The sequence below is a fragment of the Coloeus monedula genome (assembly GCF_965178545.1).
Source record: "Coloeus monedula genome assembly, chromosome: 5".
In the NCBI taxonomy this organism is placed as follows: Eukaryota; Metazoa; Chordata; class Aves; order Passeriformes; family Corvidae; genus Coloeus; species Coloeus monedula.
This window is the reverse complement of record NC_138785.1, coordinates 10,665,882-10,687,200: the sequence shown is the minus strand read 5'-3', so window position 1 is coordinate 10,687,200 and position 21,319 is coordinate 10,665,882. Positions and strand designations below refer to the sequence as shown.

Below are 21,319 nucleotides of genomic sequence, written 5' to 3'. Positions count from 1 at the left end.
TTTCTTTCTCTCTTCACCAGCACTCTGGAGGGGTACTACGTTGATGATGCTCTGCAAGGCCAGGGAATCTACACCTACGAGGATGGAGTGGTCCTTCATGGCACCTACGTGGATGGAGAACTGAATGGCCCAGCCCAGGAGTACGACAGTGATGGGCGACTGATATTCAAAGGGCAGTATAAAGACAACATCCGACATGGAGTCTGTTGGATTTATTACCTGGTAAACCTGACCTCCTGCTCTCCTTATTGTAGAATTAGGTACCTTTCTTTTCTCCCCAGCTGAAACAAATACCCGCCATGACCTAGCTATCCAAAAATCAGCCCTTAAAGATCTGTGCATTCTGATTTTGGATAATCCAACACAAAGTTTAAAGTTTTTGGTGTTGAATGTTTGCTTAGTAGATGAGATTCAGTGAGGCTGTAAGATGCCCTCCACAATTTTCATCTTCCAGGAAACCCAGCCCCTTGGAAGTGCATTTATATATAATGTGTATGTAATGTAAAAATAGGATGTGTAATAATTTATGCATTATCTCTTTGGGAAGGCTGGACTAATGATTTTGCCACTTTGTAGTGCTGGCTGCAGGTGAGGAGCATGGAAGCCATGCAAGTTATTGCAACCTGCTGCTCTTATTAAAGTAGGAGGAGAGACTGTCTCCATTTCTTCAGGCTATGTTGTGAAGTCTGGTTTTGCCCAACACATCAGATGTAACTGGTGTGAGAGCTGTGCCTCTGAGTGGAGTTGTGGACCAGTGATTTGCTAATTAAGCAAGTCAGTATTTTATCTTTTTTAATTTATATGTTGTTTTACTACCATGCTAGTTAAGGCGATGACTGTTGTACTAGTTTTTAGGGAGTTTTTGATGCAAATTTTTAAAAAATATCATTCCTATTCAGCCTTACACAGCAGAGTTGAACCTTTCAATCTTACCTTATGCCAAGAAGGGGGTAACATCTGCATGTAATTAGGCTGCTGGTCAAAACCCAGTCTAATTCTGTGCTACATATGGCACAAACTTAAGTTGCAGGTTGATTACTAAATGCTTACCATTACTGGCTGTTCATTTTATTTACAGGCTTTCACTGTTGCCATTAAGCATGTATTAGGATCAACAAATGCTTGGTATATGCTGCCAAAAGTTTTTCAGTCCTAGTGTATAAAATACACACTGCTGACCCTTCACTTCATGTGTTCCTGCTTCATCTTCCAGCTGACAAAGTGTTGCTGTACATTTTAGAAATGTGGTTAATTAGAGGTTGTTTATCATTATCATCTTGCCAGACTAAAGGATGCAATGTGTTCCAAAAAAACTCCTTTGCCATGGAACCGATTGTTTCCTCATGACTCTGTGCAGGATGCTATGTGCACAATTTTTTCCCCACACTTAAGCTTCACTGTTCCCTATTACAGCATGCTTGAAACTCTTTCATCCTTGGAGTTGAACAAAATGGTGTCACTTTGAAATAAAACCTGTGCACAGTGGTTTTGATATAAGTCAGTTTGTTTCCACATCATACCTGCTGGTCTTGCTCCAGGGTGTTATTTGGAGATGCTTCCTTGTCTTTTTTGAAATAAATACCTGAAGTGGTGTCTCAGTTTGAAAGACAGGTGTCTGCGAAGGAAGGCAGGAACCTCCCTTGGAATGGACAATATTCTTCCCTCCAGATTATTGTAACTTTGAAATTACAGGGTTTTCAGGCACAGATATGGGAAAAGGAATAACAGTTCTTTACTAGTTTGTACATGTATATCAAGGCAAACAAACAAAAACAACAACAGCAGCAGCAGCAAGCAGAACCAGAAGCCAGTGCCAGCCTCTCTCGGCCGCGGGCCCTTTCCCCTTGGGTGCAGTTCCGCTCACAGCCGGCAGGGGCGCTGGTGGCTCCCGGCCGGGCAGGGCGGCTGCGATGATTCCCCCGCGCCTGCAGGGGGCGCTGTGGCGCGAGTTCAGCTGCATCTCCCTCACATGGTAATGGTGGGCGGGCTGGATGGTGAAAACGGGCTGCAGCAGGAAGCCTCGGAGTGGTGGCCAGGACGGCAGGGACAAGCAGGTGCCGGAGTAGTAAATGAAAGTAGCAGGAGTTGCAGGGTGTCCTGGCAGGCAGGGGGTGCAGGGCTACAGTGTAGTGAAAAAACCCGGAGCCATGGCAGAGAAGCAGCAGGGCTGGGCAGCAGCAGCCGGGCTGCCAAACACGGCCGGGAGAAGCTCCCTCGGAGGGGCTTGGGGCTCTGGGTCCCAGGGTTTCCCTTGAGGCACCCCAGTAGATTGTGAGGGGCCTTTCTAGTGAGGTGGGGTGTTAATAAGGTCCCAGTGCAATGTCTGCTCTTACGAGCAGAGCTTCACTCACGGTAGGAGAATACAACAGGACACAAAGCCTTGCAGTGGTGGCGAATTCTCCCCACAGTGACCGCAGCCTGTCTTCTCTCCGATGCTGACAGCGAGAGAGAGCGAGACAGAGGAGCCCAGCCTAGCCCCCATCTCCCCACCCGGCCAGAATCTCACGGTATCTTTGCCCTTCCCAAGAGAAACCCCCACCAAGGTAAAGAGAATAGCCAGCTACACCCTTCCCCCTCCTCCCAGCCAGATCTTTTGTTCTCTTAAGTATCGGTAGTTACTGTTTCTTAGCAACAGATGGGACAAAAATCAATGAGAGAAAGAAACAAAAGGAAAAATCCTAATCCCCAACAAGTGATTAGACCTGTGCTAATGTGTGCATCTCATTCTGCAGACCTAACCTGAGCTGCAGGCAAATCACAGATGGCAAAGCCCAGGGCTGAAATGTGTAAACCTTGGAGAGGAAAAACGTTGCTGTTGTCAGAAAAATCCACAAATGCCAGAGGTTTATGTCCAAAAAGGAGACAGAGGAGTCCTGTAACTTTATTCGAATAAAGGGAGAGAGTCCACTGGACACGCACCTGCGGGTTTTCTCTCTCGAGGTTTTGGAGGGCGCAGCCGCCTTTTATCCTAAACTCCCAGCCGCATGTTGGCCCTCTTCCTTTCCCCACTGGCTGAGGCACTAGGAAGGTACAGCCTTCCCGAACTGCCTACCACATATTTCCCCCTTGAACCTACTGTTTTACCTGAAAGTTCAGAAGCTCAAGCTTGTGCAGACCCTTGTCTATTTCAGGAGTCAGACTGTCCAGCCCCATAAGGAACCTGCTGCCCAAAGTCAGTAGAGGCTTTAAGACCCACTTCAAAGATGTTAACACCCATCAAATTGTTTGTAAAGACGCTAGCACACATCTTTCCTTTCACTGTTTCCACAAACAGTTGTTCTCGCTGAGCCCCACCTGATAGTGGGGGTCATTCTAGGACAGAGAAACTCTCCGGGAATCATTTTTCCTTAATAGGCTCAAGTCTTTAGAGGTTCCATGAATTAGCAAGGCAACGTTAATTTTTTTATCCTCTAGCACAGTATCATTGTAATCAAACTTGGACATCTATGTGGCTTTGGTCCTTGTTTTGCATACTGTACACATAAAACTCTCACCAAGTGAAATTGAATATTTGTCATCTGCAACAAAAGACCTTGGGTTTTGCCTATTTTAAACAGCATAGAAAATCAGTTTTATCCTAACTGGAATGACTTCATCCAGCTTCTTCGTGTGTCTGTTTCTCCCTCACTTTCATAATTTCACATCTGAACTTACGGTTGCATTTTTAAAAAATTGGGGAAAACCCTTTTCATTTACTGAGGATGTTGCCTAGAAAATAAAATAGATCTTCCTAACATTAGAGTGAATATAAAAGCAAACCTTTACTTGGAAGCTTTCAGGTACTCAATATGGTGAAAACTGCATGTGGTACAGTAATTCCACCATTTTTCTATGGTTTCTTGATTAGCATACCTATCATATATTGTCCAATTAAAAGGTTAGTTGATTAGGTAATAATTCCTGAGGTTCTGCCCCACTGGAAGCAGTCCAGAGGCTTCTTTGCCCCACTTCTGTTATGTCTGGTCCAGATTCTGGTTGGAAAACAGCATGTCTTTGTAGTTGGTACTCCTCTTGGAGTAAGACTAAAGAATATTTTAGGAATGTGTTTAGAAGGTTAGCTTATTGTTCCTAAATGTAGGGAAAAAGGATAGGAAGAGTACTAGAAGATACAGCCATGCATCTGCAATCTACAAAGCTACAAATACATGAAAAATATAAAAAGCTGAAAATCTTAGGCATCAAGGATAGTAAAGTATTAACTAAATGCTTTTGCCTTTTCTTTCTTGCCTGTGCTCTCAGGATGGAGGCAGCCTTGTGGGAGAAGTGAATGAAGAAGGGGAGATGACTGGAGAGAAAATAGCCTATGTGTATCCTGATGGAAAGACTGCATATTCTGGAAGGTTTATAGATGGAGAAATGATAGAAGCAAAACTGGCAACTCTGACAGCTGTGGAGGATGGGAAACCTCAATTTGAATTAGTACCAGGCAGTAAGTTCAGCTAACACTAGCTTGTATTCCTGCTACCAGCCCTTTGCTGCAGACAGCTTGGTTCGTTTGATATTCCCCACTGCAGACTGGCTGTGATGACACAGGCTGTTAGTGAGGGGCCCTTTCTCCAAGTCACAACGTTGGGCAGAGAGGAAGGTGATCTTTGCCCTGGGAACAGATGGGAAGTGCCCCCTGCATGGTCCTGCCCAACTGCATTTCATAGCCCTTCTCTCACTCCTGTGCTCATGGGCACAGTCCTGCTTGTTACACACCCCACTGCCCTCTGTGCCAGCTGGAAAACCTGCTCCGTTCACCCTGTTAATGGTGAAATAACTGCAAGAGGAGAGGGGGGGGCCCTGATTTGGTTGTAGCTCTGTCAGCTGGGTTTGTGCAAGTCAGTGTTTGCACTGTGAATGTTCTGGCACCTGCGTTGCTGGGCTGAGATTGGAATTAGTGAACCAAATTCAGTCATTGTCTAAGAGTCTGATTCACCAGCACCCCTCAGCGTGTCTGGTCCTGCTGACAGAAAGTGGCTGTGAAGTGCATAGGAGCAGGGTGGTGCCTTCTCCAGTGGCTTGAACCTATAGTTCTGGAGTGGGTTTGTTGCTCTGAGGTGTATGTGATGTTTTGGAGGAGTGTGGGTTAAGCTGCAGTAACAAGCAGGGACTGTGCTAAAGCATTTATTGCTCTGCCAGCAAAAATTGTCTCACTTGCTATGAAATAGGCACATAAAGCTCAGTGAAAAGGTATTGACAAGCAAATGCATGTGAGTTTATTTTTTAAATTGCTCAGTTATGATGGCAAGTCAAAATTTATCTTAAATCTTTTTTTCTAAGATGGTGCAGTTGTGCTTTGTAAATACGATGAAGGCTGCCTTCAGCCAGACCAGATCCTGGACACCAGGGACAAGGGCCTTTTATCACACTTCGTAGTATTCTGTTCTGTGGGGCTTTTTCCCATCTTATTTCCACCTTCTTAATCTAGCTCCAAGACAGTCCTCTGTAAGAATATAATTAGAGCTGAACCACTGAGTTGCTTATTAATGGCAAGAAATAATTGACTGTAGCAAGGGTGCTTTCTGATTACTGAATGCTGTCTTCTGGCTGAAATCGCTTCAGGATTTGGACTAGAAAATATCTCGTATTTGCAGTAATCAAATTTTTGGGATTTTTTTTTTTTTTTAATGAGCTATTGAATATATCCTTTTAAATTTTGCTTTACTTTTAAATTATATTTAGAGACACTGGGAGGGTGTATTTTGAAAGATTGTCCAGTCATCCTCTACAAGTTGGTAATTTGAAGGACAAATGTATCACCTTTTTGTGTTAGTACTGTTACTCTAGAATGTTGAGGGGAAAAAATCAAGAAGCAGTGTGGAAGGTATCTTTTCAGCTTTATACCGGCTAGGCTAGTACTTTAATGCCTTAGAAAGCCTTGAGCAGCCTAGAGAGGTAGCACGGGCGATCTAGCACTTTAGTAGCTCTAAAATCGGTACCTGAATCAGCTGCAAAGCAAATACCATCAGCAGAAGCAAAGAGGGAGAAATATAGCTCCCTGCTCACTCAATTTCCTGCAGTCCGAAGCTTTCAAATGAGACAGACAACCACAGATGTTCACAGGAAGATAGCTGAGCCAAGAGAGGGCGGGGCCTCCCTCTTTTATTCGGAGAAGGGGAAAGGGGAGGACTGGGGGCGGACCCGGGGTGAGCGGCCAATCAGACACTGCTAAAGAGTTTGAGTTAAGTTTGGTTTTGCCCGCGCTTTGGAACAAAGGAGCTCGGAGCACATGGCAGAGGCAAGTGTCTTTGGGAGGGGGAGGGGAAGCTCAGAACAGGCAGCAACAATTCCCTATTTTTTTTTCTTTAAAGCTGGGTTGTAACTCTTGGTAACTTAAAGTGCCTAGAACAGTAACAAAACAACAGTGCAAAACATAATTGGAATCTATTGTCCCTACAACTCGACAGTACCTAGGATGTCTTTAAACTAGTTCCCCAGTCAAAACTCAGGGGTTTAGTCAGGACATCTATGGTATGGAGTATCAGGACGAAGATTTACGAAATACAGTGCAAAAACCTGAGTGCAAAACAGTGCAACTTAACTTAAGGGATTAACATCAAAATCTGCAGTAGGGGTTTACATGAGGGTGCAAAATCAGGATCCTTTTTACGGCGTCTCCTCCAGGAGGCAGTTTTAACCTCCTTAACTTTTGAGGAAGTGACATAAGGTTTTACCCATTTCCCTGGGATCCATCTCAGTCCTTGAGGGGTAGATACACTGGCATACCCACGTCCCCAAGTTACAAGTTTGTGTGGTCCTTGGATTTTTTGAGTCTCTGGGTCCCAGATCAGGACTTCTGGATTTTCCTTCAGTTTCTGTCTCCCGGTGTTCTGGAAATGACAATAGATGGGAGGGTTTGGATCCTCAAAGGTGCCATTCAGGAAGTTTATGGTAAACAGTGCTTTGCTGAGTCTGAGGACAGGTGAGTTGAGTTTGGTGGTCCCTGACTGTTGTAGCAGCATTCGCTTGAGGGTTTGATGGGCACGTTCAACAATGCCTTGTCCAGTTGGGAAGTGAGGAATACCTGTAACATGTCGAAATCCCCACTGCTGACGAAAGTTTTTAAATTCCTGAGAGGAGTAGGCAGGTCCATTGTCAGTTTTTATCTCTTCAGGTATACCGAGCACAGCAAAAGCTTGGACAAGATGTTTTTCAACATCCTTGGCTTTTTCACCTGCATGTGCAGAGGCATACATAGCACCAGAGAAGGTATCAATAGAAACATGAACGTATTTTAATCTCCCAAACTCAGGGAAATGTGTGACATCCATCTGCCACACTTCACCGTTATTAATGCCTCTGGGATTGACCTCCATGCCCAGTGATGGAAGCTGTAGCTTCTGGCAGTGGGGACATGTTGCCACTATTGCTTTTGCCTGTGTCTGCGACAGATAGAACATGCGGATAAGAGCAGGAATATTTTGATGGTACATGGCATGGCTCAATTTTGCTTGTTCAAAAACTTGGGAGAGCTTTGGTAAGTCGGCTGATAGAACTATATCTGCTGGCATAGCCAGAGCATCAGCTCTACGATTACCTTCCACAATAAATCCTGGCAGGTTTGTATGTGACCTCACATGCATGACAAAATAGGGATGCTCTCTGTGGGAAACCAGATAAATTAATTTTGAGAGCAAATCATAAATTTTTTTGTTTTGAGATTTCTTTTAGGAGAGCATGCTCAGCTCTAACAGTTACTCCAGCTACATATGCTGAGTCTGTGACCAAATTAAAGGGTTCTTTGAACCTCTCAAATGCTCTGACAACAGCTGCTAGTTCAGCTACTTGTGGTGATCCCTGGATTACCTTGATGTCAGATTCCCACTTTTGCGTCTTTGGATTTTTCCATGTGACCACGGACTTTTTACTTTTTTCTGAAGCATCGGTAAAAACGGTAATCGCATTGAGGGGTTTTCTACTTTGCATCTCTCGAGGGATGAAAGAGAATGGCAGATTAAACATGTCATGTTTTGGGTAATGATTGGAGATTTGGCCTGAGTAACTATCTAATACAAATTGTAAATTTATATTATTTTGGAGTAGGTGATCTAATGCATCAGTTGTTACAGGTAAGTAGACGCATGCAAAGTCACATCCTGCCAGGGTGTGGAGCCTTGCTCTACCCTTCATGATAATTTTTGCCATTAGTTCTTGTGGCTGTGTGATGGTTTTAGGAGGTTGGAGTGGAAGGAATACCCATTCAATTATGATGAGGGGTTCCTTCTGCTCTTTGTCCCACTGAAATATGAGGCCATGAAAGCGTGGTACCTTCCCTAGAATGACAAGCTTAAAAGGATAGGGAGGGCTGGTACCTGTGTGCTTGTCTGGTGGAAATGAGCTCTTGTACCTTTTTAAGAGACTGCCTTGCCTCTTCTGTCAGGGATCTAGGGGATGCTGGACCACCTTCCCCTTTTACCAGGTTTGCAATAGGAGCTACATCCTCTGTGGTGAGTCCTAACCAGGACCTTAAGTACTTCAGTGTCCCACAGATCTCTTGCACTTCCTGTAGTGTTTTTGGGTTATTATTAATGGTGACGGGTGTTGGGGTGATAGAGGTTTCTGTGATTTTGAGTCCAAGGTATTTCCAAGGGCTTGTTCTCTGCATTTTTTTTGGTTGTAATTCAAAGCCCTTGGCCTCTAGGGCCTCAATCACCATGTTAAGTGTCTGCTCGAGATACTGATTATTGGGAGCACACACCAGCACATCATCCATGTAATGTAGGATGATGGCTTTCTCTGCTTTGGCACGGATGGGAGATAGAATTTTAGCAATATACTCTTGGCAGAGAGTTGGGGAATTTTTCATACCTTGGGGAAGCACAAGCCAATGGTAACGTTCCATGGGAGTTCCACGATTAAGAGATGGTACAGAAAATGCAAATCGAGGGGCATCTGCAGGGTGGAGTGGAGTATGAAAGAAGCAATCTTTAATGTCAAGAACAGCTAAATGCCAATGTTGTGGGAGCATTGAAGGTGATGGCATACCTGGTTGAAGGGGTCCCATGTCTTCAATAACCTTATTAATTTCTCTAAGATCTTGGAGTAGCCTATATTTGTTCTTTCCCGGTTTTTGTATTACAAACACGGGTGTGTTCCATGGGCTGTTAGTTGGAACTATATTTCCTTTAGCCAATTGTTCAGCTACTAATATTTTGAGTGCCTCTAAGTTTTCTTTTTTTTAGCGACCACTGGTTTACCCACACGGGTTCATCTGTTTTCCAAGTTAATTTCTGTGGATGGCACTCTGCTCCAGCGGCCTGCAAGGGAAAATTTTGACATCTAGGGGTGATATCAATTTTTGTTCCCCACTGAGACATGGCATCCCTTCCCCATAGGGTGAGTTTGGTGTCTGGGACATATGGACGAAGTGTCGCTATTTGTCCTTCAGGACCTTCAATTTGAATGGTGTATTTGGATTGCTTCGCAATTTGGGTACCTCCAGTCCCTTGTATGATGCCCTGAGATTGCAATTCCCATTGCGCAGGCCACTTATCAAATGGAATGACAGACACATCAGCACCTGTGTCTATCATTCCCATTATACTGATTTTTTGTGATTTGTGATGGAGCTTACATTCTATTACAGGTTTGTTGTTTCCCAAAACCTCAGTCCAACAGATGGCTGGGATATGACCATCTGTGGGCAGGTATTTGGGCAGTGGAATGGCCTGTGCCATGACTTGACCCTTTGGCATAAAGTACGGCGGATATATACATTGTACAATTAGGTTAGAACACCCGTTCTGATCCATTTTCATGAGTGTGGGTGTAACCTCTATCCCAGCAGGTGTTTCCCGAGTGTCCCCAATAATAAAAAGGTATGTGAAGTCTGGCATGTGGTCCACATTCTGGAATGAGATGGGTATTACAGTCTGTTTGTTGTTGTTGAAATGGTGTGCTTTATCACAGGTTACCTTAAACCTGAGTCCAGAAGTCCAAGTTGGTTTGTCTGCAGCCCTATTTATGTCTGAACGAGGAGCTGTTAGGATGCGTTGGATCATTATTTTCCCTGCTGTTGACCTGGGGAAACAGTCTTTGGAGAGTTTTTATCAGCAGTTATAATCGCTCTGCAATTGTGAGCTACATGTCCCTTTTTCTGACAATGATAGCATATAAAGTTACCTCACAATTAAGTTTCCCCTGTACCTGTAGCATTCTCCACAACTTCCCCAACCATCCCCACTTTTTTCAATAGGGGAGCAGCTGTGTTCAGCTGCACCTTCTTTGTACAGACTTCAAGGATGGATTCAACAGTAGGAGGAGGATGCAAAGGGAGAGTGAGGATGACTTGTTTGCAAGCATCATTTGTATTAACTTGGAGAAGTTTGAGTAGGAGCGCTTGTTGGAGGTCAGGATTAGGGACCTGGGAAGAGACAGCTTCGCACAAACAGTTATAAAAGTGAATAATATTTTCATTTGGCAATTGCTTGATGGTGGTATAACGAGAGTTAGGAGTTTGAGATGGTAGTAATGTTAAGGCCTTTTCAGCAGCACGTGTGATTTCAGTAAGAACTGGACGAGGGATAAGCATTGCTTGTTTTTGAGGATTTGCCATATTATTGTCACCAGATAAAAGGTCTAGTGTGATATAATTATTCTCAAAGTCCAGGTAATTATCTGGAGTTTGCCACAAAATTTTTAATAAATCAGATAAAATTATTTTCCATTGCTTTTTCCACATCATAAAATCACCAGGTGTGAGAAGAGTTTGCATCAATGTAAGTAAATCATGAGGAACAAGTGAGTTGCAAAAGTAGCACTTAAAAGGCTCTTAAAATAATTACTATGCATTCCAAACTCCTTAATTGCCTTGCACAAATCCTCAATATTAGAATAAGGAAAGGGTGTCCAGCCAGGGTTTGGTCTATTGCTAGTACGAGAGAGTGTAGTAGAAGCAGTTGGAGTTACTTCCTGGTAGCCCTGGGCTCCCGGATTTAGAGAGGTAGTCACAGGATTGCGGGAACCTGGGGCGGGACAATGGGAAGCAGGGGCGGGGAGTGGAGGCAGGGGCGGGGAGTGGAGGCAGGGACGGTACTTGAGCCATGGGCGGGCACAGAGGGAGGGGTGAAACACGATGCTGTGGGGGCGGGGTTGGGGGCGGGGTCAGGATCTGACACGGGAGTGGGAGGGGATGGGGACAAGAAGGGGTTTGTGGGATGGGGAGAAAGGGATTGTGGGAGGTGTAGTTTGGGGATGAAGAAACATTGCATCCGCCATTATTGGGGACAAACAAACTCAGAGAAAAGGGGTTGGGGGGAGGGGTTTTTTCCCAGGCTGCGAGCACATGGCAATGGCTGCCCCTGGGAACAAAGAGATCAGGGGAGAAGGGGTTTTTGCGCGCGCTTAAAACATGAGGGCTAGAAACTGGGGACAAAGGAGTGGAGAAGAGGGGTTTGGAAGGTCCTGGGATGGGCTCCGGATTCCTGTCCAAGGCAGGGTGCTGAGGAAACACGGGTGAGCCAGGAGGACGATAGCTCTTCTGTGCTAAAAAGCAGTCTGCTCTAGCTGTGTTTTCCAGCGTAGGGGAAGAGGGGTCCGGGACACAGGGGTTGGAAGAGGGTGTAAGGGAATTAACAGGGGGCTTTTGCAGAGGCTTTTCATGTACTGCTTTTTTCTCTGGCAAATTGTAACTTAGTAACAGGAGAGGAAAGAATTTTGAAACTGTTTCATTTCCTGCACACCTAAGAGAGGAGAGATTTCTCTCCACCTTACCCCAAAATTCAGCAGATCTTATGTCTTCAGAGGTCAGATTAGGAAAGTACTGAAAAAGCCATAGTACAAAAGATTGAACTAGATTTTTAGGGTATTTATGCCCAGTTAAGGAAAGGTAGCTTTGAACTTGGTGGTATATTTCTCTATGGTGTGCAGAAACTTCAGATCCCATTACGAATGCACCAAAAAAGAGAAAGTTTGCACCGGCACCAGCTTAAGACAGGAACCCCTAAACCAGCAGGGAAATACTCACCAGAATTCTGGATTTACCACAGGAAAGCAGGTCCGGAGAAAAAAAACATGCAAGAAGGGTCTTCTGCTTTCCAGCCGTTCCCTCGCCACGTGGTGTGGAGGAGGGTACAGGCTGAGGCTCTGGCCTCGATGTTACACAAAAAGTAACACCTCGCTACACGGAGCTGGCACAGCAGGAGGTGCAGAGCTAACTCCAGCAGACACAGCTGCCGGGACACCCTGAAAGTCTCTCAGAACCGGAGTTCAGAGATAGCACGTTAGGCGCCAGATGTGGAAGGTATCTTTTCAGCTTTATACCGGCTAGGCTAGTACTTTAATGCCTTAGAAAGCCTTGAGCAGCCTAGAGAGGTAGCACGGGCGATCTAGCACTTTAGTAGCTCTAAAATCGGTACCTGAATCAGCTGCAAAGCAAATACCATCAGCAGAAGGAAAGAGGGAGAAATATAGCTCCCTGCTCACTCAATTTCCTGCAGTCCGAAGCTTTCAAATGAGACAGACAGGAAGATAGCTAAGCCAAGAGAGGGCGGGGCCTCCCTCTTTTATTCGGAGAAGGGGAAAGGGGAGGACTGGGGGCGGACCCGGGGTGAGCGGCCAATCAGACACTGCTAAAGAGTTTGAGTTACGTTTGGCTTTGCCCACGCTTGGAACAAAGGAGCTCAGAGCACGTGGCAGAGACAAGTGTACAAAGCAGTATCTCAAGGCTTTTTGCAGGTGCAGTTCTGTTTAATACCTTTTTTTGGAAGTGTAACATATATTCTTTACAGCCATTAAAACTAAATTTTTGAATATCTGGATTAAGTTAAGGATTGCATACTCTCAGTATTGCCAATTAGTTTATTTCCTTCATTGATTTCTTGTTTTTTTTAGGCCCAGCATACAGTTTTGACAAATCTACTTCATCCTGCATTTCTACAAATGCCCTTCTTCCTGATCCTTACGAATCAGAGAGGTAGGCTTTTTTTTTCTTCTCCACATATTTCTTTACTGGTACATATTTAGGGCCTAATTTTGCAAACCTTTTCTCATCCAAAACTTAAAAGATGTGTAAGGGTGTGTAAAATGGAAGCCCTGCTCTGTGTGTACCTCAACCATAGGCTCTTTCTGATACTCTGAAATATCTAAATAAGTGATTAGTAAAAGACTTGCTTTAATTTCCATCGAGTACTTGAAGATGTGGTGCTTCACCTTGAGAACTCTTGCTCCTCAGTGCATGTACATACCAGCAACCCCAGCTTGGTGGGGACTGCTGGGGTTCTGATATGTTATTGAGGGTGTTCCTGAATTGAAGCCATCATTGTGCAGTAACAGTAGATTGGCACTTTAAAAAAAAAAAAATTTCCAAGTCAGCCCAAGCTTCCCACCAAATCTCAGTCTTGGCAAACATGTGGAAAAGAGGAAGGGAAGGAGTTCCATATAGATGATGATGATGATAAGAAGTTTTGTTGTTAGTGTTATTAGGTTTATTATTAGCTTTATTGTTATACTGAAGTATTAGGCTTTATTCCAGTAGCATTGTACTTCTTGAAAATTAATACTGCAGCCACTCGCTCATTCTATGCCCTGTTCCTGTTGCAGGGTGTATGTGGATGTCTCTCTCATTTCCAGTGCTGGAGAAGGATTGTTTTCAAAAATAGCAGCAGAAGCCAGTACAGTGATGTCCTTCTATAATGGAGTGCGAATTACACACCAGGAGGTAAAGAAGAGAAAAAAGTCAGTCTGAATTTTCATTGCGCCTTCTGAAATTTTCTTTTCATTGTAGGATCTTACTCCCACCACCTTCCCACCCTTGATTTAACACAATGGAGTTTAATTGAAAGAAAGTGCATGCTCACCTATGTACAGATTTTTAAAAGTGTGGGTTGTTTTTTTTAATTACATATACCCATGAAAAGCTTTATTTGCATGTGTTTTGAATGTTGGCTTTCAAACTGCTGACAAAGTTGACCCCTCCACACAGACACTGGATTTTTGCCTTGCAAACTAGGTAGACAGCAGAGACTGGGCCCTCAATGGAAATACAATATCCCTCGATGATGAAACAGTCATAGATGTGCCAGAGCCATACAACCACGCTGCCAAGTACTGTGCCTCACTGGGGCATAAGGCCAACCATTCCTTCACTCCTAATTGCACCTATGACCCGTAAGTACAGTCCTGTGTTTTGGGGCAGAAGCTGCAGCCCAGCTGTCTGTGCTCACACGGGGGCCCTGGGCAGCTGGATGAGGAGCAGTGGTGGGCTGAGAGTAAAGAGTTGAGGCACTGAAGGAGTTTCTGCTCACCTAGGCTGAGTTGGAAATGGGCTGGCATTATGGGTGCTTGATGTCTATTGGGACTTACACCATGGAGTATCTTGAAGTTTGCACTTGTTAGTTTTGTCATGAATTTTATGAGTTGCTTCTTGATTGTAAAATGCATAATCACAGCTCCCTAAATCCTAGCTTGGCTAAAACTGTGCTATATTTGCTGAACTACCGATGCTTTGATAAATCAGTATTTTTGCTCTTATTCTTAAGTCTTTATGAGGTTGACTCAAGTGTGCTAATTCGATATCAGATGATGAAATATTGCTCTGAAGTGAGTGAATTCTGAAACTGTAAAAGGGACTGGCAGAGTATGTGAATTGACAGCTGGGCCTAGCAAAGGTGTTTTTTTCCTAGGTTTGTTCATCCTCGTTTTGGGCCCATCAAGTGTATCCGTACCATCAGGGCTGTGGAGAAGGATGAGGAATTGACAGTGGCTTATGGGTACGATCACAACCCTGTGGGGCAGAATGGGCCAGAAGCACCGGAGTGGTACCAGCTGGAACTGAAAGCTTTCCAGGCTGCTCAGCAAAAGTGACATGGGAGCGCTTTCTCCATTCAGCAAACTGAAACAGAAACTTGGATCTATGCACTACCTTTATACTGAAAACTGGACAGCCAGGGATTGTTCATGCTGTTGCACCATAACTTTGCATTCTGTGTTAAGAGATAAGTTTCTTGCATACTAACTAGGTTGACTGTGTTACTCATAGCAGATTTAAAAAATAGCTAGCATTGCACCAGTCTTATCTGAAGAAATTATTTAATATTCTATACAAGGTGTGGTATTCTTTGGTAGCTTCTGCTTTTGCACCATATGCAAAGATGCCAAAAGACTAGAAAGAAACTAAAATGGGTATATCATTCACTTTTAGTCGGCAGACTTAGTGTTGCTCTCTCTCTGCCTAGGCATTATTGTGCAACTGCATTTTGCATATATGCCACTTGTGATGATAACAGTAATATTTTGATATTCTCTAATAGTAGCATAATTTTACCTTTTTAAACCTTTGATCTGAATCTTGCAATAGAGCAGTTTATTTATTAGCATATAGGAGGCTGGATTTTAACTCCCCTTTCCTCTTGTCTGTTGTTCTTTCTACAAATCCCCTTTTGGAGGAGAAAATCCTTTCTAACTAGTGGAAAGGCTTATGTGTGTATGTGAGAGTGCTGTGTGTTGGTCTCTGTAGCTCTCTAAATATTATAGCAACAAGTCTAAACCTAGTATTTATTTAGCCTTTACGGCTGGCTTATTTTATTTAATTTATTATTATGACATGCAAATGAAGCTGTTCTTTGCATGAAGATTTTGTGAAAAGGAGAAAACAGACTTGCTGTTGAAAGACTTTCAGAAGTACGTGTTCTGGAAGGTGAGCACATTACTTGCATCAGTGTCCATGAGTTGGTTTGTGTATTTCACCTGTTCAAGTGGCCAGTTCTCAAGGCAAAAGATGCTTGGATTTCCCATGGATTCTCTGAAAGGAGGTGCATGTATTTGAGGGCAGACTGTAGTGCTTGGTGAAGGAGAGCGGTATCTTTTCTGTGTGTTCGCTTGACAAGACAACATAGCCTTATAGCCATCTTTTAGTAGTTCTGGTTTAAGATGCAGTGAATTAATATAGTTTCAGGTATCAAAATAAGACTTTTTTTTTAAAGAAAAGATATTAAAGGATTGGTTTTGAAGGACAAACAATGAATGTAAAAACATCACTTGATGCTCATATTTAGCAACAACAATCAATCCATAGCTTTGTTGCAGCCAACAGTGGGGGCTTGTGAATATTCATCTGCAGGGCTATGTTCTGGGGTTTTTCAGGGGTAGGGAAATTGTCGTGCTGTTTTTCAGATACTGTACTGGTCTTGCCTAATGCTGTATAAGAGACAAATAATGTATTGTCTTGGTCTGGATACTGGAGCCTTTCTGTGACTCTGATGTTCTCTTTTGGGTTTAGCAGCTTAGGAGAAACTCAAATGCATTTGCAACACTTTCTTTAAATGTTTGTAGTTTTAAAAAGTTTGTATATATATAACATAAGTTATTTGGGAATCAGACCTACCTTTCTATTGCAACACATTTTGGTTGCTTGCTTGAACTGTTGGAGGTGTCTGGCTGTCTGGGGAGCTGGGCAGGGAGAATGTTTGGTAACTGCAGGTGGAAGGATGAGGTTGCTGTTTATGTGCAGTCTGAGAATCCCTGCTCTGGTACCTGAGGAAAGTTAGGAATTACTCATAAGAACCTAGGGTTCTAAGCTGGGCCTCTGTTTAATCCCTGTGGCTGCTCATAAACATTTTCCATCACCCCACCATTTCAGTTTACATGGAAGCTACTCTGTGCATGTGCTGGGACGGGGGACAAGCAGGCTCAGGGTATTGTGACACTCCTTCAGCAGTGCACACTCACACTGCACGTGAGCTGTGACACCTCCCATCTTGTCGTGCTGGACACTCAGGTTGCAGCTCTGCGTCTCATCCAAGTCAGAGGTGACAGCTCAGGGACTAACCTGAGCGTGCAGAGACACATCTAACCTCACAGGTGAGAGGGAGTTGGCAAAGGTCAGTCAGCTGCTCAGCTTCAGTAAATGATTCTCAAAAAGAAATATGCATGACTTCATCTTTCCCTACTTGCCCATGGGTAGGTCATCAGCCACTTGCAGGAAAGCCTCTGGTAGGGAGCTATCATGTGCATCTTGGGGATTATTCTGCCAGGATCATGAAGTTCGCAAAGTTGAGGCTTGAGTTTAGGTGCAGGGAAGAGCAGAATGAAGATATGACTGAACCCTGCTGTGAATGGATGGTAACTCCTTCCACAGTCTTGATGACCTGCTTTGGACTGCTGGCCTATCTGTGCTCGCTGGGGAATTGTGCTTAAAATGTTCTGATCTCTAGAGCTCCTTTGCCTTCATTCCTGATCAGTCTCTGATTCCTCTGCTAATCTCCTCTTTGTGTGGAGTTGCTTATGTTTTAATAGATTTGTCGGTCTTCATACTGCCTGATTTTGAGATAAATAGACTATAGGTGCTCTTTGTGCATCAGGCTTGAAGACTGTATCCTAAAATAGGGAAATTCTAGGAAAGAGGGGCACTGAGGTATCCTGTGTCTTCACAAAAAATTTGGTGAGAGTCAAGCAGATTCTTTTGTACATGTGTGTAGCCTGGCAGGTAGTGTGCCACAGCTGTGGCTGTTGTCTCTGTTAGCTCTGCTATCCTTCTCAGCTCTGTAAAATCTGTTGGTCCTTCTATAGCGCCCTTCTTCAGCGACCAAGCTTCTATAAAAGTTGTTATTATGGAGCTGCTTTGGGTTGATTCAGGACCAAGCCTGTTAACTCTTCTTTGTTTTCTCTCTCTTCCTGGTCTGTTAGAGTGGAAATGGCTGGGATGGCTTTTGCCACTGGGTGGTGAAAGGGCTCAGTGTGTCCTTCAGAGGTGTGCGTTGGCAGCCGCTGGTGCAAACACAGGTTAGTTACAGAACTCCAAATAATGCCTTAACTTGGTCAGTGTGTTGCAGCCCAGTTTCTGGGGCTCACTAGAGGGCAAGACCAGCTTCACAAAGCTCCTCAATTGTAGTGTGATGACATATCCATAGACACAAGACCTACGCCCAACCACGGTTTTCATTTGGGGCAGAGGAGGCATCACCTTGCACAGCAGTCTTCTCGGGTGTGTGGGATGCAGCTGACTACTGGTGAATATGCAATAAGTAAAGAAGCTCCACTTCTTAGAGTTTGCCCAAAGACCTTTCCTGTTGGCACACAAGCTGGGAGGAGAGCTGATGCCTGTCAGCTGGGCCTGGGTGTGCAGCTGGCTCTTGGGATACCCATCGTGACTAAAGAGTAGCATAGAAGAACCTTGAATTGCTGTGTTTTTCAGGTACAGATCAGTTCCCAACATCTGCCTTTGGTCTGCAGTGCTGCACGTGGCTTCTCTGATGGGAGGTTTACTTGAGCTCCTCTATGAGAAGCTTGTATCACCCTGTATTAGAGGCTGCTGTTTGTCTCTTTAAAAAAAACCAAAAAAATCTGGAGTGGGTCTTCCTGCAGTGGCAGTACAGGGTTTTGTCACCAAAAATACAGAAACTTTGTTTCCTGAAGAAGTGGGTACTCTTTGAGACATGAGAGCCAGAAAAGTTGCAGCTCAGAGCTGCCTGCTGCTGGGGTCATTCCTCTGAAAAAGAAGGAAAAGGAAAAGGGCTTAGGCTGTGGAGGAGGTGTCTGAAGTTGAGTCTTGTGCCATAATTTTACTTTTGGGGATCCTGATTTTCTTTTAAAAAATCTGAAAATGCTTTTTTTCCTTTTTTTTTTATACTAATTATAAAAACTTACCCTACATAAATACCTGTAGATCTTGACTGCTGAAAAAGTCAAAGGAAATACATGGAAGTGGCTTTTCAGCAGTAAAATCTGTGAGAGCTTTTTGATTTTTTACACAGTTGCCACGATGCCTGTTAGGATGGCTCATGCTTTTAATCAGGTGGAGCTCCTAGGGAGGTTTTGGGAACTTTGGGAGGCCATGGGGTGAGGCTGTGTATTTTGGGAGCAACTAGGCAGGCTTCTCCTTGGCACAGCCTTTCCAGATGCAGCAGTATTGCACACAGATGGCAGTGGGTTCTTTCCTGGGGCTCTCGTAGCGTGTTGTTGGTGTGGAAGCAAGAGCTCTGTCAAGGATTTCTCACCCTCCCCCAGGCACTGGAGGAGCAGAGTAGCAAACATATCCCATCTGGTAAGAGAAACTGGGAAATGATGGAAATTGCACTTTTTTGTTTCCTTCCCAGCTGTCTGCCCTTGTCCTTCAGTCAAACCAGTACTCACCACTTGGGTTGTGCCAGGGGTGCAACGGTGTTGCTTCTGTCCCAGAGACCTCTGTGGTATGTGTCCTTTCACTCAATTTGATGGTCTTCAGGAAAACAGTCCCGTTGCATGAGGTAACATTACACAGAGCCGGGTATCTACTGCTTTGTTCTCCTGTGGCCCAGCAGACTTGCTGAAGCTGTAGGTGCCTGAGGAATTCACCTCCGAGCACTTAAAAAAACCAAATTGCTTTGGAAACAATGTTACTGAAGTGTCTCCTTACATGCTGCTGTGCTGCATGTAGATGCCTGTTCTTCACTTCCACTGCACTGCTGGTGTGCAGTGGAAGTGCACTGCTGGTGTGCCAAGAGCATCCGAGGAAGGAAAGCAGGCATGGGAGCAGCTTCACCTGCAGGTGGAAATGGGCTTCATCTGCAGTGAACTTGTTCCTTTTGCTTCATGTACTGGAAACATGAGAACTATATTTTTGGACAAAGAATTTCTAAGCAGTCTTATAAGGGATTTTTTATTAAAGAAAAAAAAAAGGTGCAAGATTGAGTGCGTGTGTACTTGCCCCCAGATCAAAGGTTTTGAACACTAGGGTCTCTCTCTCTTGAATGGACCCTCCTCTGTCTTCGGGCAATGGAACTTCCTGCCCTTTTTCTCTTTACCATTTTACTGTAACTCTGTTTTTTTCCCCTGGGAGAAATATCTATACAAAAACTATAAGCAATTAAATGTTCAAGCCATAAAATCACGAGTGTGGGAAGACCCGCTTCACAAGTTTTAACATTTGTATGTAAAATCATGTTTGTATGAAATATTTTCATGGTAGAATGAATATTTGAACAAAAAAGATAGTAAGATCTAAACCAGATTTAAAGGGTTGTCTTTTTGTAAGATGCAAGTATAATTGAATACCAGTAAGTAGTTGTTTGTTTGGTTTTTTTAAGGGGAGATGCAACAAATGATCCTTACAGATGGTCATTTCTGCTATTGGGGGAAGTATTTATGCAGCATTACCTGCAGTTGCCATAAATACTTGCAATAGCAAGGCTAGTCACATCTTCAAGACGTACGTCTCAGCTTGTCCCTTCATGATATCGTACAAATGACTCATCCCTCCTTTCTGCAGATTCCCTTCTAGAAAACTTTTCCTACTGTAGCTGTAACAAATTTAACTCTGAGCTAAGATCCAGACTAAAATTGTGTATTAGGTAACAGTTTCTGCTGGGCCTTCTACTATTTTAATACTCTTTAGCCCATAATTACTGGGTGTCTCTGTTCTGAAGAGCTAAGTGCTAAAGAATATTCTTTGGGGTAAGCTTATACATGTGTTAACAGTTAACCCCAGAGTATCTAACTTGTATACAGTACTTGATAGGTGTTTTATGACATTTGTACTCGAACTATGAGCCTTACTGAACATCTGTAAGTTTATTCATGACTTTTAAAAAACGGATAACTCTAAGAAAGATGTTTATGTGAATGATGATTGCCCTTCCTTTGATGTTATGAATGAGGTTTTTATAGTGTGTTTGGGTGTATGTGCAAGGAAGCAAGAAAAGTGTTTCTGGAGAAAAACAGACTTGACAAACATTTGTAATAAGTGAATTTTAAAGATTGCTTTAATTGCGCTATGAAGGCAATGCAAAAATAAAATATTCAAAAGAAAACAATTATCTCTCCTTATTATTTGTGTCACAGTTTTGGGCATCGTCTGACCTCACCCCCTTCCTTGTGTCCTGTGTGACCAGTTTTTTGCTGATGCACAGGAGCAGGATTTCACACAGTTAACACATGTCTAGGCCACATTATGTAAATAGTGAACGAATACCTGACACCACTTGTTTTTTTCTGGCACCTCCATTGCTTTTTTTACTCTTCTTTTTCAATGCACATAACATGGCCTTCAGTTATGTTGTGGTATCAAAGAACATCCCACCCAAAGTATTATTAACTGTTGTTTTAGGTGTGGTATATTTTCCTCTAAGGCAGTGGGAAGGTGCAGCAGGGGTGCCCAGGCAGGTAACTTATTCCTCTGTCTCCTAATTCCATGTACACACCCTGCTGGGTGAGTGGTGAGGAAGGGGGCAGCGCTTTCAGTGCCTGCCCTGCCTTCCGCTCCTTTGTGGTCACAATTGCTGAGGTAACTGAGCCTCTCCTGCCTGTGCTGGGTGTAGGTGTGCAAAGACTGTGTCCTCCCTTCTCTGCAAGGATGCAGAAATGACATTGCCTCTTGAACCTTCACAGTTGTAAAGGGCTGGAAGAATGGGTGCTTGGTATG

General features: G+C 43.9%; 1 protein-coding gene across 3 annotated transcripts in view; it reads left to right on the top strand.

The window, feature by feature from the left end:
- Positions 1–20,711, top strand: part of SETD7 (SET domain containing 7, histone lysine methyltransferase) — a 29,472-nt gene extending 8,761 nt beyond the window's left edge. Inside the window, exons 3-9 of one of the 3 annotated variants that reach the window (XR_014226406.1) lie at positions 21–222; positions 4,240–4,429; positions 12,817–12,898; positions 13,525–13,642; positions 13,934–14,091; positions 14,607–17,703; positions 19,017–19,094. Coding sequence is in view for 2 of the 3 variants with exons in the window: in XM_082281833.1 (XP_082137959.1) it covers positions 21–222; positions 4,240–4,429; positions 12,817–12,898; positions 13,525–13,642; positions 13,934–14,091; positions 14,607–14,787 (931 nt within the window). In the remaining variant the exon portion in view is untranslated. Of the gene's footprint in view, positions 1–20; positions 223–4,239; positions 4,430–12,816; positions 12,899–13,524; positions 13,643–13,933; positions 14,092–14,606 lie in introns of all 3 variants that reach the window. The other 2 variants (XM_082281834.1, XM_082281833.1) reach the window with 2 other exon arrangements.
- Positions 20,712–21,319: the final 608 nt, after the last annotated feature.